The 13,329-nt window shown below is 53.2% G+C and overlaps 4 protein-coding genes across 4 annotated transcripts; 1 reads left to right on the top strand and 3 right to left on the bottom strand.

Annotated features, from left to right (window-relative positions):
- Positions 1–80: 80 nt before the first annotated feature.
- On the top strand, positions 81–2,451 carry BDR25DRAFT_260890 (ATP synthase F1, beta subunit). The gene is made up of 8 exons (XM_033686674.1): positions 81–127; positions 190–356; positions 455–540; positions 592–634; positions 693–1,009; positions 1,059–1,296; positions 1,347–1,958; positions 2,012–2,451. Exons 1-8 carry the CDS (start codon positions 117–119, stop codon positions 2,089–2,091), a joined length of 1,554 nt encoding a protein of 517 aa, XP_033548219.1. The 5' UTR covers positions 81–116; the 3' UTR covers positions 2,092–2,451.
- On the bottom strand, positions 2,276–6,371 carry BDR25DRAFT_313966 (ARM repeat-containing protein; the record flags this gene model as incomplete). The annotated part of the gene is made up of 4 exons (XM_033691416.1): positions 2,276–2,419; positions 2,593–2,712; positions 2,944–5,969; positions 6,026–6,371. The coding sequence occupies 4 exons, from the start codon at positions 6,369–6,371 to the stop codon at positions 2,276–2,278; spliced, it is 3,636 nt and encodes a 1,211-aa protein (XP_033548220.1).
- Positions 6,372–7,067: 696 nt separating this feature from the next.
- Positions 7,068–10,273, bottom strand: BDR25DRAFT_26361 (uncharacterized protein). The gene is made up of 5 exons (XM_033686828.1): positions 10,220–10,273; positions 9,954–10,074; positions 9,212–9,880; positions 7,971–9,135; positions 7,068–7,906 (listed from the first exon to the last, which is right to left on the bottom strand). The coding sequence occupies exons 2-5, from the start codon at positions 10,026–10,028 to the stop codon at positions 7,500–7,502; spliced, it is 2,316 nt and encodes a 771-aa protein (XP_033548221.1). The 5' UTR covers positions 10,029–10,074; positions 10,220–10,273; the 3' UTR covers positions 7,068–7,499.
- Positions 10,274–11,454: 1,181 nt separating this feature from the next.
- BDR25DRAFT_313968 (cyclin-domain-containing protein) lies at positions 11,455–12,737 on the bottom strand (the record flags this gene model as incomplete). The annotated part of the gene is made up of 2 exons (XM_033691417.1): positions 11,455–11,929; positions 11,983–12,737. 2 exons carry the CDS (start codon positions 12,735–12,737, stop codon positions 11,455–11,457), a joined length of 1,230 nt encoding a protein of 409 aa, XP_033548222.1.
- Between the last annotated feature and the right edge of the window lie 592 nt (positions 12,738–13,329).

The raw sequence follows: 13,329 nt of genomic DNA on the forward strand, positions 1-13,329 counted from the left end.
CTCCTAGCTCTTGCCGTGGACCTCCCAACTGCCCCGGCGAACTTCTTCACAGAGCTCTTCCACCTCCATCACCACCCTCTCCACTCCCGCCACTACCGCCTCGCACATCTTTCACAATGCTCAAGAGGTAAGTAACAGCCCCGGGGAAGCCAATTGATGATGCACAAGGCCCTAATTCGATGAAAACAGCGGCTTCCAGCGGTCGCTCCGAGCGTCCTTCCGCCGACCAGCCACGGTCCAGCGTGCCTTCCAGCCCATCAAGAAGAACTTCGCCCCGGCGCTGTCGGCTCGGTTCGCAAGTACTGATGCGGCGAAGGATGGCAAGATCCATCAGGTCATCGGTGCCGTCGTCGATGGTATGCGAAAAAGTTTTCTTGCTCCCCCGGCTATGGGAACTCTGCCAGAGCCTCACGAAAATCGTATCGCGAAAATTGGCGCTGACAACCAATTGCAGTCAAGTTCGACACGGAGCAGCTCCCTCCCATTCTCAATGCCTTGACGACCGACAATGGTGGCCAGAAGCTGGTTCTGGAGGTCGCGGTAAGAATGCCAAGCATCGGACAGCTGGAAACAGTCTCTAATCAATCACAGCAACATTTGGGTGAGAATGTCGTCAGGTGTATTGCCATGGACGGTAGGTTGATGCATCTCCTCAATTGGGCGATGAACCACGCTGACGGTGATGGATCTAGGTACCGAGGGTCTCGTCCGAGGATCAATCGCTACCGACACTGGCTCCCCCATCATGATTCCCGTCGGCCCTGGAACTCTTGGCCGTATCATGAACGTCACCGGTGACCCCATTGATGAGCGAGGTCCCATTAAGCACACCAAGAAGCTTCCCATCCACGCCGACCCCCCAGAGTTCACCGAGCAATCTACGAGTGCCGAGGTGCTGGTTACCGGTATCAAGGTCGTCGACCTGTTGGCTCCCTACGCCCGTGGTGGAAAGATTGGACTGTTCGGAGGTGCCGGTGTCGGCAAGACTGTGTTCATTCAGGAGCTGATTGTATGGTTCGCGCCTCCTGCAGATCGAGTATGGGCTAACAGCATCTCAGAACAACATTGCCAAGGCCCACGGTGGTTTCTCCGTGTTCACAGGTGTCGGCGAGCGAACCCGTGAGGGTAACGATCTGTACCACGAAATGCAGGAGACCTCTGTCATTCAGCTCGATGGAGAGTCTAAGGTCGCCCTAGTGTTCGGTCAGATGAACGAACCCCCAGGTGCTCGTGCTCGTGTTGCTCTGACTGGTTTGACCGTCGCCGAGTATTTCCGTGACGAGGAGGGTCAGGACGGTAAGGAACACGACCTACTCCGCGATGGAAGTTATTCTAATGTGTGATAGTGTTGCTCTTCATTGACAACATTTTCCGATTCACCCAGGCAGGTTCCGAGGTGTCTGCTTTGCTTGGTCGTATCCCATCTGCCGTCGGTTACCAGCCCACGCTCGCCGTCGACATGGGTGCTATGCAGGAACGTATCACTACCACCCAGAAGGGATCCATTACCTCCGTGCAAGCTGTCTACGTCCCCGCTGACGATTTGACCGATCCTGCTCCCGCCACCACATTCGCCCATTTGGACGCTACTACTGTGTTGTCTCGTGGTATCTCTGAATTGGGTATCTATCCCGCCGTCGACCCTCTCGACTCCAAGTCCCGTATGTTGGATCCACGTGTCGTCGGTGACGACCACTACGAGACCGCCACCCGTGTCCAGCAGATGTTGCAAGAGTACAAGTCGCTCCAAGATATTATTGCCATTTTGGGAATGGACGAATTGTCGGAAGCAGACAAGTTGACTGTCGAGCGTGCTCGTAAGCTCCAGAGGTTCTTGAGTCAGCCTTTCACTGTTGCCCAGGTCTTCACGGGTATTGAGGGCAAGCTTGTCGACCTTAAGGACACTATCAGGTCGTTCAAGGCTATCATGAATGGCGAGGGTGATGACTTGCCAGAAGGTACGCTGATCCTTGATATCTAATTCCCAAACTCGAATGCTGACGTTTCTCAGGTGCTTTCTACATGGTGGGTGACTTCGAGTCGGCACGGGCCAAGGGTGAGAAGATTCTCGCAGAACTCGAGAAGTCATGAGCTGTGGGTGGCTGGCAAAAGTGAAGAACAAACCAGGCCATGTGTTTGAAGACCACTCGTCGGCGGTACTCCCAAAGCCCTTTTTTGTACAAAAGATCTTAAAAATATGGAGGACTTGGGGAGGAACACTTCGCTAGCGGGTGTCGTTGGAGGGACATGGCTTCCTTGTGTAATCTTATCTCTCTCAATCTTGCATGCAAACGATGCCGTTTTTCTCTCCTACTACTCTCCTACCTATGCTAGACGTGTGGTCCTGAATGGAAGGGGTTGGTTTGATGTTTGACGTTTTCTTGTGTGTTAAAGATGTCATGTTTACTGTGATTCTTACCTGAGCTGTGATTACAAGTATGATGTTTCATGAAACTGAGCTTTCTCGTTGCAGCTATTAGCTAAACTACAAAATCATACAGATACGAAGCTAAATCGGTCTCAAAAACCGCCCTTCTGTGTTTTTGTTGTCGTATATGCTCTATGAATGTGCCTGGTGTGTGTCAATCTTACAACCCAGAACCAGAGATCCGTACAGAACGCAAGAATTTCCCTTCCAGAATATTCGTTCCAAAGCAGTGCAGATAGAATGTGTAGAGATCGACGCAAGACCAATCCGATACGCCATCCATGCTAATAAGTGAGAAGACAAGAAAGAGAAGATGGGGTGGGTGATATATAAATCTACAGAGTCAATATCCCCCTCGGAAATGCAAGCGTGCTTTCAACTCTACATCCTCCCGGCCCTCTGGCAGACCTCACCCACGTACCCATCGTGAGATCTGATTAATTACCATCTCGTCCCCAAGCTCGATGACTATGCAAACTTCCAATCCCACTCCCGACTCTCCCCAGCCCACTCACCCCCCCACTCCCATCTCCCCCAAATCCCCCTCCTCCAATCGCAGGACTACCATACGCGACGCTCGCGCTTCCACCTCTCCCTCCGCCTCCGTCCTCTCCGAGCAACTTATTCAACTGATCAATCCCTGCCTTTGCCCTCTCCCTAATATCCTGATCGGCATCCCTCCCCAGCAATTTAACACCCTCATCAAAGCCTAATTGCCGTAGACTTAGCGCACGTTCGCGACTCGCGCTGAAATCGCCGTTGTCTTCAATCCAGGTGAGATTGAGAATGAACCAGGCACATGCGAGACGGACATCGCGGCGAGGATGTGTCAGTAGCGGGAGGATGTGGGACATGAGTGTGGTTTGGGAGATGAGCAGGGAGCGGTGTTGTGGGCGGCCATTGGCGAGGTGCACGAGGATGTAGAGGGTGGCGATCAGGAGTTCGGTTGGGGGGTAGGAGGGCCAGTTTACGGGCTGGGAGAGGACAAGGGAGGGGTTTGGAGTTGAGGATGAGGTGGCGCCGAAGGGGGTGCGTTGGGTGCCGGTGTTCCAGTAGCTCGGAGCGTTCGGTTGGGGTGGGTTTGCTGTGGAGGAGCCTTTGGGGCGGATTTTAGCGTCGAGGAGTTCGAAGAAGCGGCTGTGGCCGAAAGATTTGAGCAGGTGGTCGATCATCTCGCCAGAGGCTTTGTCTTCATTGATGAAGTTGCGGATGAAATCAAGGGCTTGTTCTTGCATGCGGATGTCGTCCCGCTCTGAGCTAAGACGGAGGTCCTGTTCGTCGTTTTTGATCTGCTGGAGACGGTCGCGGATGTTGGTTGCGCTTGTGTAGCGAGATCCAGGGCGGTGGTGACGACGCATTGAGGGAATGCTGTCTGTCATTGTATCTTCGTCGTCCTCCTCCGATGTGTCTTCGTCAACATCCATGTTAGGGTTATCGACGGCGTTGAGAATATCGACTTGTTCTCCAGCCGCATTTGGTGTGCCCATCCCGAGAGGTGTAGACATAGACGTCTTTGCTGGTTCCCCATTAAGAGTCTGCACAAGCCATCCAACACCGAGCTCATCCAGGCATTGCGCTTTCATAGAATAGCTGAGCTTGAGGATAGCGTGTTTCAGGGCCCAAAGACTACCATAACGGAGTTCAAAGTTCGCAGAACGGCAATGCTCGCATAGTGTCCTCAGAGCTCCCGCATCGATAATTTCCTGTGCCACTTTGTTAGCGCCTGACAACCTTGGGTTCGCCGGAGTATCGTCAATTAAATCGATTCGCCAAACCCTTTCGAAGGAAAATCGAATAGGCGAGGGAGAAATAAGTCGAAGGGACTCCATGCCACTAACCTGGCGGACTGGAGACACCTCCAGTACCAAATTTGTGATAACATCCGTTGCTGCAATCTGCACTTCGACATCCGGATGTGTTAAGAGTTCCTGCATAGGAGCCGCAAGCCCATTGTCAATTAGACTTGTCCTAAGCACACTTACGGACCTTGACAGCGATCTCGTAACTTTACACGCCGCAATGAGGACGGGTATAGGGCTTCCGTCCTTCGCAGTTGTCGAGCCTGGAGGCCGAGAAAGACGACATGCGGCATCTGAGTAAGGTATCAATGAATCTACAATGTGAGCAACCGTTCCGATTTCAATGATGAGTTTTCTTAGTCCGTCTTGAGTGTCCGCCATGGCTGCTAATGCTAGCAACGCACTCTCTCGATACCGAAAGGTGTGGAGGATCTCAGGACTCAGGCCTGGTCTGCCTAGCGTCGATGAAGCTAGGTCGATCATCGGGTCGGCTGGCTGCAGAGCGGATGACCTGGCTGACCATAATGGCTTAGATGTCGTCGTAATTGGATCGAACGACTTCTTCAGAATCTGACACAATTGTGGAAGAATCTTTGCGTCGACGGCCGCATTCTGTAGCGTCTTGTTGCCAGAGACCAGCTCAGCTAGGACCAGCGGTGCACGCTCCAATATGTACTTGGCCTCCTGCTTTTCCTGCGGGCTCAATGAGCCGTTCTTCTTACTTTGATTGAATCCTGCATGAGCCCCCTCGATCATCTTCACAACCAATGGCATGATCAAGTATGCGAAGTGTCGTTCCCGTGTAATCTTGGACGGATCGTTGAGCGGCCATCTCTCGCCAAACTTCTTCAATAGCGCCAGAAGCCAACAGGCTGCCAGTCTAGCCCTCCCCTCCCCTCGACGGGCGGCGAACATGAGCCATATAAAAAGGGGGTTCTCTGATTCATCTGTGATGACAGTTCGGCTTGTTGGCTGCAGCGACTCCATGCTTGGTAATCGGGTATAGCTGTCGCTAGTGCTTGTTGAAGTGTAAGACCCAAGAGCTGGCCATGATTTTGTGTACGCATCGGATTTGTTTTGCATTGTCTGCAAGCGAGGTATCAGTCTCTCCCATGGCGTTGCACGCGGTGAAGTAGAGTATCCATTGTATTCGGTGGTGCTCTCCTTTGGCGATCCAAATTGTTGCTGAATGGGCTGAGAGTATAGGAATCGCGCTGTGTTGTAGTGAGAACCCTGGATAATGGCCGCGATGGCTTCTAGGATGTCGGCGAGGTACATGGTAGGCAGCTCATCTCGAGTCGGATTTCTGGGCTCGTTCCTCAAGGACTGTGCCTCCACCGAAGCCATGGCGGCGAGCTTCCCCGCTAAGAGGTCTAGAATGCCTGCTTCCAGCAACATCTTCCGCTGATGCTCTTCGTGACATGTTTTTATTATCAACTTTGAGACGAACCAGATCTGTTGCTGTGCCGAAGATGACTGCGAGGTTTGTGCGAGTATCTCTGCGAAGCTGTCCATGACTGGTTTCGTGTAGAGCTGCTCCGAAATCGAGCTTGAAAGGGAAGTCCGCAGAGGCCCATCTGATGCATCTGCTGGCTTCTCCTGGGCAACCGCATCGGCGATTTGTTCAAGCGTTCGTAATGTAGCTAGCACAAGCTTGGAGGGAACTTCGCAGGGCATCAGAGCCTCAAGTAGCGCGGGGAAAATGTTGCCAGCGAGCAGCGGAGAGACCAAAGCCGGGCCACCTGTAGAATCCAAGTATCAGCCATCCACGCTAGTATCTAACTTCTTCTATACTCACCATTTGCCAAACTCCCCAGCACAAGCGTAGCCTGGAATCTCATCTCATCCTCAATCGTCCACTCCAGAAATGCCCTAGGCCCCAGGCCCACTCCACCGTCCCGCCCTAGACTCCCCCCTCCTCCATTTACTACCCCAGCACTTCTCCTCTTCTTTCCCCCTCTCCTCCCCTCTGTCCTCAGTATCCCCGACAATGGCTTAACGACGCCATGTTTAACCGCCACCTCTTTCCTCTGATCATGTCCAACAATCTCATTCTTCAGGTCCCGCAGCGCATTCACCTGATTCTCTGGCGTGGTCGGGCTTGAGAGCTCGAGGAGCGCGGGAGGGATGGAGGAGCGCCCCATTGCGAAGGGCAGGAGGTGGCTCGGTAGAATTGTTGGAGACGAAGCTTTTACGTCGTCGTTGGCTAATAAAGCGGAAGAAAGTGAAGCAAGGTGTAGCTGTGGTACCTTGGCTGCCTGGGAGGAGCATGTGTAAGGTAGGACGCGATGCGGATGGCGGTGCAAAGTGGCCGGAGATGGATAGCGGGGAGCTCGCTCTAGCCTGAGCGGAAGATCGTGATCTTCGACTTGGCGAGCTCAAGGGCGGAGCGTGTCACAAGCTGAGTCAATCGGTGAGACGGAAGACATGGCTCGGTCTTGTAAATCAGAATTAGGTTGTGATATTCGCGGCTGTCGGAATTTAAAATTCTGTTTGGCCTCAAGTCTGGAACTCTGGAACTGCCTGGGAGCGCAACCCTTAATCCTTGTCAGCCTTCTCGGATTGGGATCGCATGCAATGCCCTTGTCTTCATACTGTACCCTCCCACCCAACCACGGAACGTGACGAGGACTTGATTTGGAGAAGAAACCAGCATCCTGTTACCGTTCTCCTTAATTCTAGTAAGAGGATCAACTGATTGAATCGACCTTGTTTATGTTCCGTGGTAGTTTGTAACATATTCTAATCGGTAATATTGGTGTACTCAACCATGAAGCCAAGGCACCAGGCATCATCAACATTTTTCAGAATCGTGAATTCACGGTTCCTATGTCCTAGGATCTAAAAGCATCGTCCTACAGTTCATCCTTATTCATTAAAAAAGAATCTTAAATCGTACATTCGTAGCACATTGCTACGTAGCCTTCATCGGCATCACTCATTGCCTAAGCCACCAACCAACCGACCCATGCCCGAAAAGCCATTCCGATCCCAGCCAAATGCTCCGTGTAAGTTTGCCCCAGGCAGCCGCTCAACGTGCATGATTGAAAGCCCTGCTCTTATTCCTCCCTCCAGATGTGAACAAAGGAAAAGGTGTGAAAGTGTTTTATGAAGTGTGTCCTCAAAAGGTCACTCCGTGTATGCAGCGTACAGCCAGACGCTCCTGGGCCATAATCTACAGCCCCATACGACGTGTCTCAAGCCCTCATGAAGAGTGACGGGGAGGTAATGTAAAGCCAGCTATGCGGCAGTTCCTTCAAGGCAGCTTCGTCTTAGTAGCCGTTCACCCCCTTATCCTTCTCCGTCTCTTTTCCACCTTCCGTGAATATGACCACGGAGATGCAAGCGGCATAAGCCTCTCTTATCGCACAAGCCATGCAAGTCTCTTTGATATTCGCAATAATCGCACTGTGGCCATGATGGGCACACCAAGCTCGGGCAAAGACCTCGTTGTCACTGACTCCCAATGCCTCAATTGCCAGCACCTTCCTGACTTGGACATGGGCATCCTCAGTGGCAGCAGTGAGAGTGAGCGCCTTTCTAGGCGAGGGCGAAGAGCGAGATGACGACGGGCGAGAGGGTGGACGAGAAGTGCGACCAGACTGACGACCCCAGTCGTGCATGTCGACGAGGCCGTCGTCAATTTTGATAGCTTTGTAGGCGAACTCATAGAAAAGAACTTCACACATGTCAATTGGTGAACGAGAAACGAGATATGAGAGATTCGGAGATGATATTCTTACCGTGAGGACCTTGGTGACAAGGAAATGCTTGAATGAAATCGACATCGTATCTTAACTTCATTGGCCAACTCTCGCCTCCGCAAGCGAAGTAGATCGCTGCATCAAACGTCAGTGGCGCTCCTGGGCCCTGGCGACTGGACGAGGGTTGCTCTCTTAAAGGAACGAAGCTAAGTTTCTCCATCCTAATCACATCCGTCACGTCGTCCTTATCCGGCATTGGAACTTCATAGTCAGCAACTGGATGGCTAGGCTCTTGTGGCCTTCCGAGAGGGTTGGTGCGAATGTCCATAGTGTCTACATCCTTAGCAGTGAGTCTGGGATCCAAGGGCTCCTTTTGTCTGATTCGTACGCATTCTGTCCGTTTAAGATCCGGAGTGTAGATGCAGGGTCCAATCCAACCGGCGATCTGCGTTACTCCTCGGGCTGCACCTAGGACTTTTCCCACAATGCATTGAGATGACCAGTAGGTATTAGCACGATATTGAAAGCCTGCAGAGGGGTGCATGTGGGTCAGATATTTTAGAGCTTCTCCCGTGTCCCGATCACAGTCTATTAGACTGTTCATAATGAGCCACGGAAGAGTCTTCCCAGGCAGAATAATACCCGAGAACCACGACATTGCGTCTGCGGAACGGTCTTCTAAAGCCTTCTCCTCCCTGTCCTTCTCATCTAGGACGTAGTCTATTTCATCCATATTTGGCCACTTCAAGGTTGCCGCGAATGTCTTGAGGGCTTCCTTCTGCCTGGCCTTGCTCCTTAGCTCAAAGCTAAAAGTGCTTTGGTTTTGTGAAGTCCGAGATTTTGTGATGGTCATGTTTTCCAGCCAACGTTGTGCTACGGCCAAGTCCCAGGCGATTGTGGGAGGAAGCTGCAATATCAGTTTCCGCTTGGCCTTGTCCAGGTGACCGCTAGAATGGATTCGTAGATATAGCTCAACGGAAAGGAGAAGTTGATGAAAGAAATCTTGCTTCCTATGTTGGTCCGGGGAGTCGAAGAATTTAGCAACAACCTGGTTCTTGGGGTTCGAGAAGTCTATCCAGGAAGGGTGAGTCAGGACGGTGATAAGATCGGTAATCTGCTGCTCCATTCTGTAATGAGGGTTACCGAAACGGTCCGGATCCTCAATGAGAGTGCTGTATAGATATCGGTAGAGCTCATCTGGATCCTATATAGAAAAGGTCAGGTCACATGAACCAAATTTACCTCTGGATCGGGGGAGGGAGGGAGGTGTCTTGACTGACTTCTTCCTCAAGGCCCTGCGTCTCGAGATGCGCTAAACGTTCCAAGATTTGCAGGAGTTTCAACTTCCGCGGCTTCACATCGGCCACAAACTTCATCGGAGGGTTGCTGCTTCCGGACTTGCTGACCCAGAAATTGAAAGTAGTAGTTCCGGCACTCTTCCCAAACGCATAGGCCATGCAAGGCTGGTCCAACGAGAGCCATGGAAACAGGCTGTCAGAGGGCCCCGTCATGTTCAGCGAGATATCCTTGTAGGCCTGATGCTGAAAAAGGGAGCGGTCTGTCCTGCTGGGGTGGGCGGAATCCATAACGGCATAGAAACGATCGTAGCCTAGGGGAGCATTGGGGATCTCATCCGAATATCCCTTAAAGGTCGATACCCCAGCACTTATTACGTCCTCGGCGACCTGATGGTTCAGGACCTCGTCCATCCTGTATCCATGCGGCGGCCACCGTCTCGAGCTGCGAAACTCCTCGAGAGGCGTAGGGTGAGAGTACGACTCGGCTCGTCGTGGCGGGGGCATGTGCCGGAAAGGCAGGAGCACATTGTCCCCGCTCGACGACGGCCTCTGGGGATTGGGCTGCGATCCATGACGGGCGACTCTACTGCGGGTGAAGATGGGGCTGGTTCGTGTCCTGGGCACCTGCGCGACTACTCTTCCTACCTGCCACTGATCCACGACAAACTGTCAGTCGCCGTCCGCTCTGCTGGGGGGAGGGGGACGCGAACGTGCGGGGCGGTACCTCTGAGTACTGATGGGACCAATTCACACCCAAGTCTCGCTGGCTGGGTTCCCGCCGGCCGATGTCCGAGTTCATGTTTTCTGCATAACGCTCGTCGCTGTAGCTATGCAGGCCTGCGCTCCTGTCGGCCACGGCCATGTTAGCAAGTGAGGGTCTTGGGAGAAGGCTAGATGCGCCCTGCAGAGACGTCTCCAAGAGGGCCGCCGCAGTGAAAGCGCTCGTGGCAGGCCATGCATGATGTGAACGAGTAAAATAGCACGACTCACTTTCATGATCTGGTGCTCGTGCCGCGGTTTTCAACTTCGAGCCTTAGAATCAAGAGGGTGCGTCTGGTATATTGAATCTCACGCCTGAGCTCGGACTGCCGCTGTCTTTCCCGCACAGGCAGAGCGCGATTTGCGTTGTGTGGAGTGCAGTTTGCTAAGGGAAATCCACCCTGGAGTCCAGCCGAGTTGTAACCTCCCAGCCGGCCGTGGGGGTGCGGTGGTCTTTGTGAAATGAAGGGAGGTTTCAAGTCGCTAAGCCAGGCAGCGTACACGGCTGTCTTTGCACACATGTGCCAGCCATGGCCCAGCCATGGGGCTGCCGTGCGCCGGCCATGGGTCTGCCATGCTGTTTGCGGTCCATCGCCCTGAGCCCAGCCTGCCCTTCAGACCTTACGGCGGCGGTTCTCGAAGGACGCAGAGAATAGCCAAAGAATGCGGAGAGCTAGCCTCACTTCTGAATTCCGACGTGTGCGTTGAATTGGTGCAAGCAGGGGTAGCTTGACTTCTGAGATATCATTTGTCCAACGCATCACTCACGACAACGCCGTTAACTGTTCGTCCATTAAACTTCCCTTAGGACTGCAATATCTGATCCATCCTCTGCTGTCATGCTACGACCATGGTTATCCAATCATGCTACTGTGACATTGTCCTTGTCCTGCGTCCCAATATGCGCTCGCATGCCATGCCTGACGTCCACAAGTGGGAGTAGCATCGATCCAGCGCGCCTCTCTCCATTGCTGCATCTATCCCCGTTGACAGAGCCCTATCTCAAACCGAAGCAGATCGTATGAACTGTTATCAATGCCGACAGAAATCTTCCAACCGGAAGTCTGCCGCATGGCCCGGCCCGTGATGCGTTTCTCCTATGCACGCCTATCATTGCTCTCATTTCCAGCACGCTGCACCCTCTTTGTCGGTACCAATGTCGTTCACCCAAGCTGGATCCACAGTTCAATCTCTCTTCCCTCAGCCTGCTCCTCTCTGGGCCGAGCTAGCCAACTCATCAGGCTGGATTCCTTGAACGCTGAAGATCCATAGACGCAAAACCACAGTGCTATCCGGTGTGGGAAATATGGTTGGTGCGATAGGCTTCCTGCGTAAGACGTGCTATGGAGTCATCAAGCTTGGACAACAATACAGCCAACACCATACACAAAGACAGAAAAATGGTCAGGGAGTGGAGGAATTGAGTCGTGTGGGTACTTCTTACTGACTCGTTATCATTGTCCAAGCTATGAGCTGGCAGGCGGGCCAGCATCGGTCTCTGCCGTTGAACTGCTTAGCTGTGGATTTTGAGCTGGAGAACCAGGCGCCTGAGCTGACTCCGGATCTCTCTCCATGACATAGCCGGCCCCTCGCTCCACTAATCCCTTGTAGTAGTCTACGAGCGTCTCCGGCTTCGGAACGATTCGCCATTCTAGCTGACGTAGAAATTCTAATTCTAGGAGCGCTAGTTCCCTGACGCTAACGCCCCCTACTCTTGCGTATAGACTGTTCGTCCAGAAGCTGTCGCTCAAGCCCTTCGCAGCAACGGTGGCCGCAGTAATGAGGAATCGATGCACTGTCAAGCTGCTGATTTTGAAGGCAGGATACATGGTGCAAAGCTTGTCGAGGTAGAAGACCATTGATAGGAGAATTGGAGGGGAGAGTGTTGCGTGTACGATGAGACGATTAAGGTAGTCGCGGACCGAGATGCCAGGCGGCGCTCTTTGTAAGCCATGTCAGTGCCACCGTATTTCTTGAAGGCAAAGTTGTACTACCTTGAATGAAACCTCGTGAGCTGCCCACCATTAAACGGAAACTCTTCGTTCAATCGCACCAGCTCCATCAGCATGTCCGATATCAAGACGCCCAAATCTTTCACGTCGCAATCCTCGTACTTCAACGGGAGAACTTTGTCATTGGGGTCCAGTTGTCGCGCCCGTTTAGCAGTCGACGGCTGTGCCGTTGGGGCAGTACTCGCCTGGCCCTGGCCCTGGCCCTGGCTTACGCTCTGTTCTCCCACTTGGGGCTCCCCAGAGGCAGAATATCTCCTGGCCAGTTGGGCATTTGGCGCAGGTACAACTGGCTGCGGATTTATCCGCAGGTCAGGATCTGTGGGCTCCGTGACGATAGCTTTCGCAGAGGTCCCCCTCCGCTCGCTCTCTGCTCTCGAGACCTCTCGCTGGGCTCCTTCACTGAGGCTAAGATTGATGGCGGGCGTGGTGTCTGGCGGGGGCCGGTGATATGTGGGTGGGTAACCTGGTGGCGTATACTGTGTCCCCGCGTCGCTGTACTCCCTTCTCATAATCTGGGGTGACCGCGTGAATGTGGGCACCAGCGAATGCATAGCAGCATTCGACGTGTGGGGTGCGCCGAGGGAAGGTACACTGCGGGAGGGTGCGCCGTTCACCGAGGGCAAGAATCGGGGAGAAGGCGCGGTCGAGGCGGCCGAGGCATGATATGAGCGGGCACGCGTGTGGAATGCTGCTGAGGGCGACGAGGGTGCTGAAATGGTCGGGGACGATGTGAGCATGGCGGTCTTGCAGTCTTTACTGCTCGCGGTGCAAGGTCTTCACAAGAGCACTAGTGCAAGTGCAAAAGAAGCGCCGTCGAAGGTTCCCTTGGAGCATAGTAGACGATGTCGCGGGGGAAAGGGGGAAAAGTACGTGAGGGAGGCTCTTGTAAACGTGAAAAGAAGAAAATGCAGCGGCGCATTCTCGCGCCAGTTCCCTTGTGCTTGGCCCAGGTCGGTCCGTCCAGCGCTGGACGGCTTGAGGGAGACGTCAGCGAACGTGGGTGGATCATTGGCTCCTAAGGTCGCATCGCTTCAGGCGAATGACAACATGAATTTATCACCGACCTCTTGCAATCTGCTACACCTCGTTCAGTTAGTTTGCATGGTGGCACACATATTGAAGTCGAAGCGGAGACGTGTACTTCAACATTAGCTATTCACTGGCAGTACGGGCCAGCCAAAGCACACCACTTCCCATTCATCTCCCGACTCTGACCGCAACATACCCGGATGAACCGTGGAGCATGAACAAGACAGATTTGATCAATTAAACCTCTTGCTAGAATCATAGAGAATGTGAGCAGGGTGCATACAACTGCCATAATGACAG

This window comes from Lindgomyces ingoldianus, assembly GCF_010093535.1.
Source record: "Lindgomyces ingoldianus strain ATCC 200398 unplaced genomic scaffold BDR25scaffold_14, whole genome shotgun sequence".
Classification (NCBI taxonomy): domain Eukaryota; kingdom Fungi; phylum Ascomycota; class Dothideomycetes; order Pleosporales; family Lindgomycetaceae; genus Lindgomyces; species Lindgomyces ingoldianus.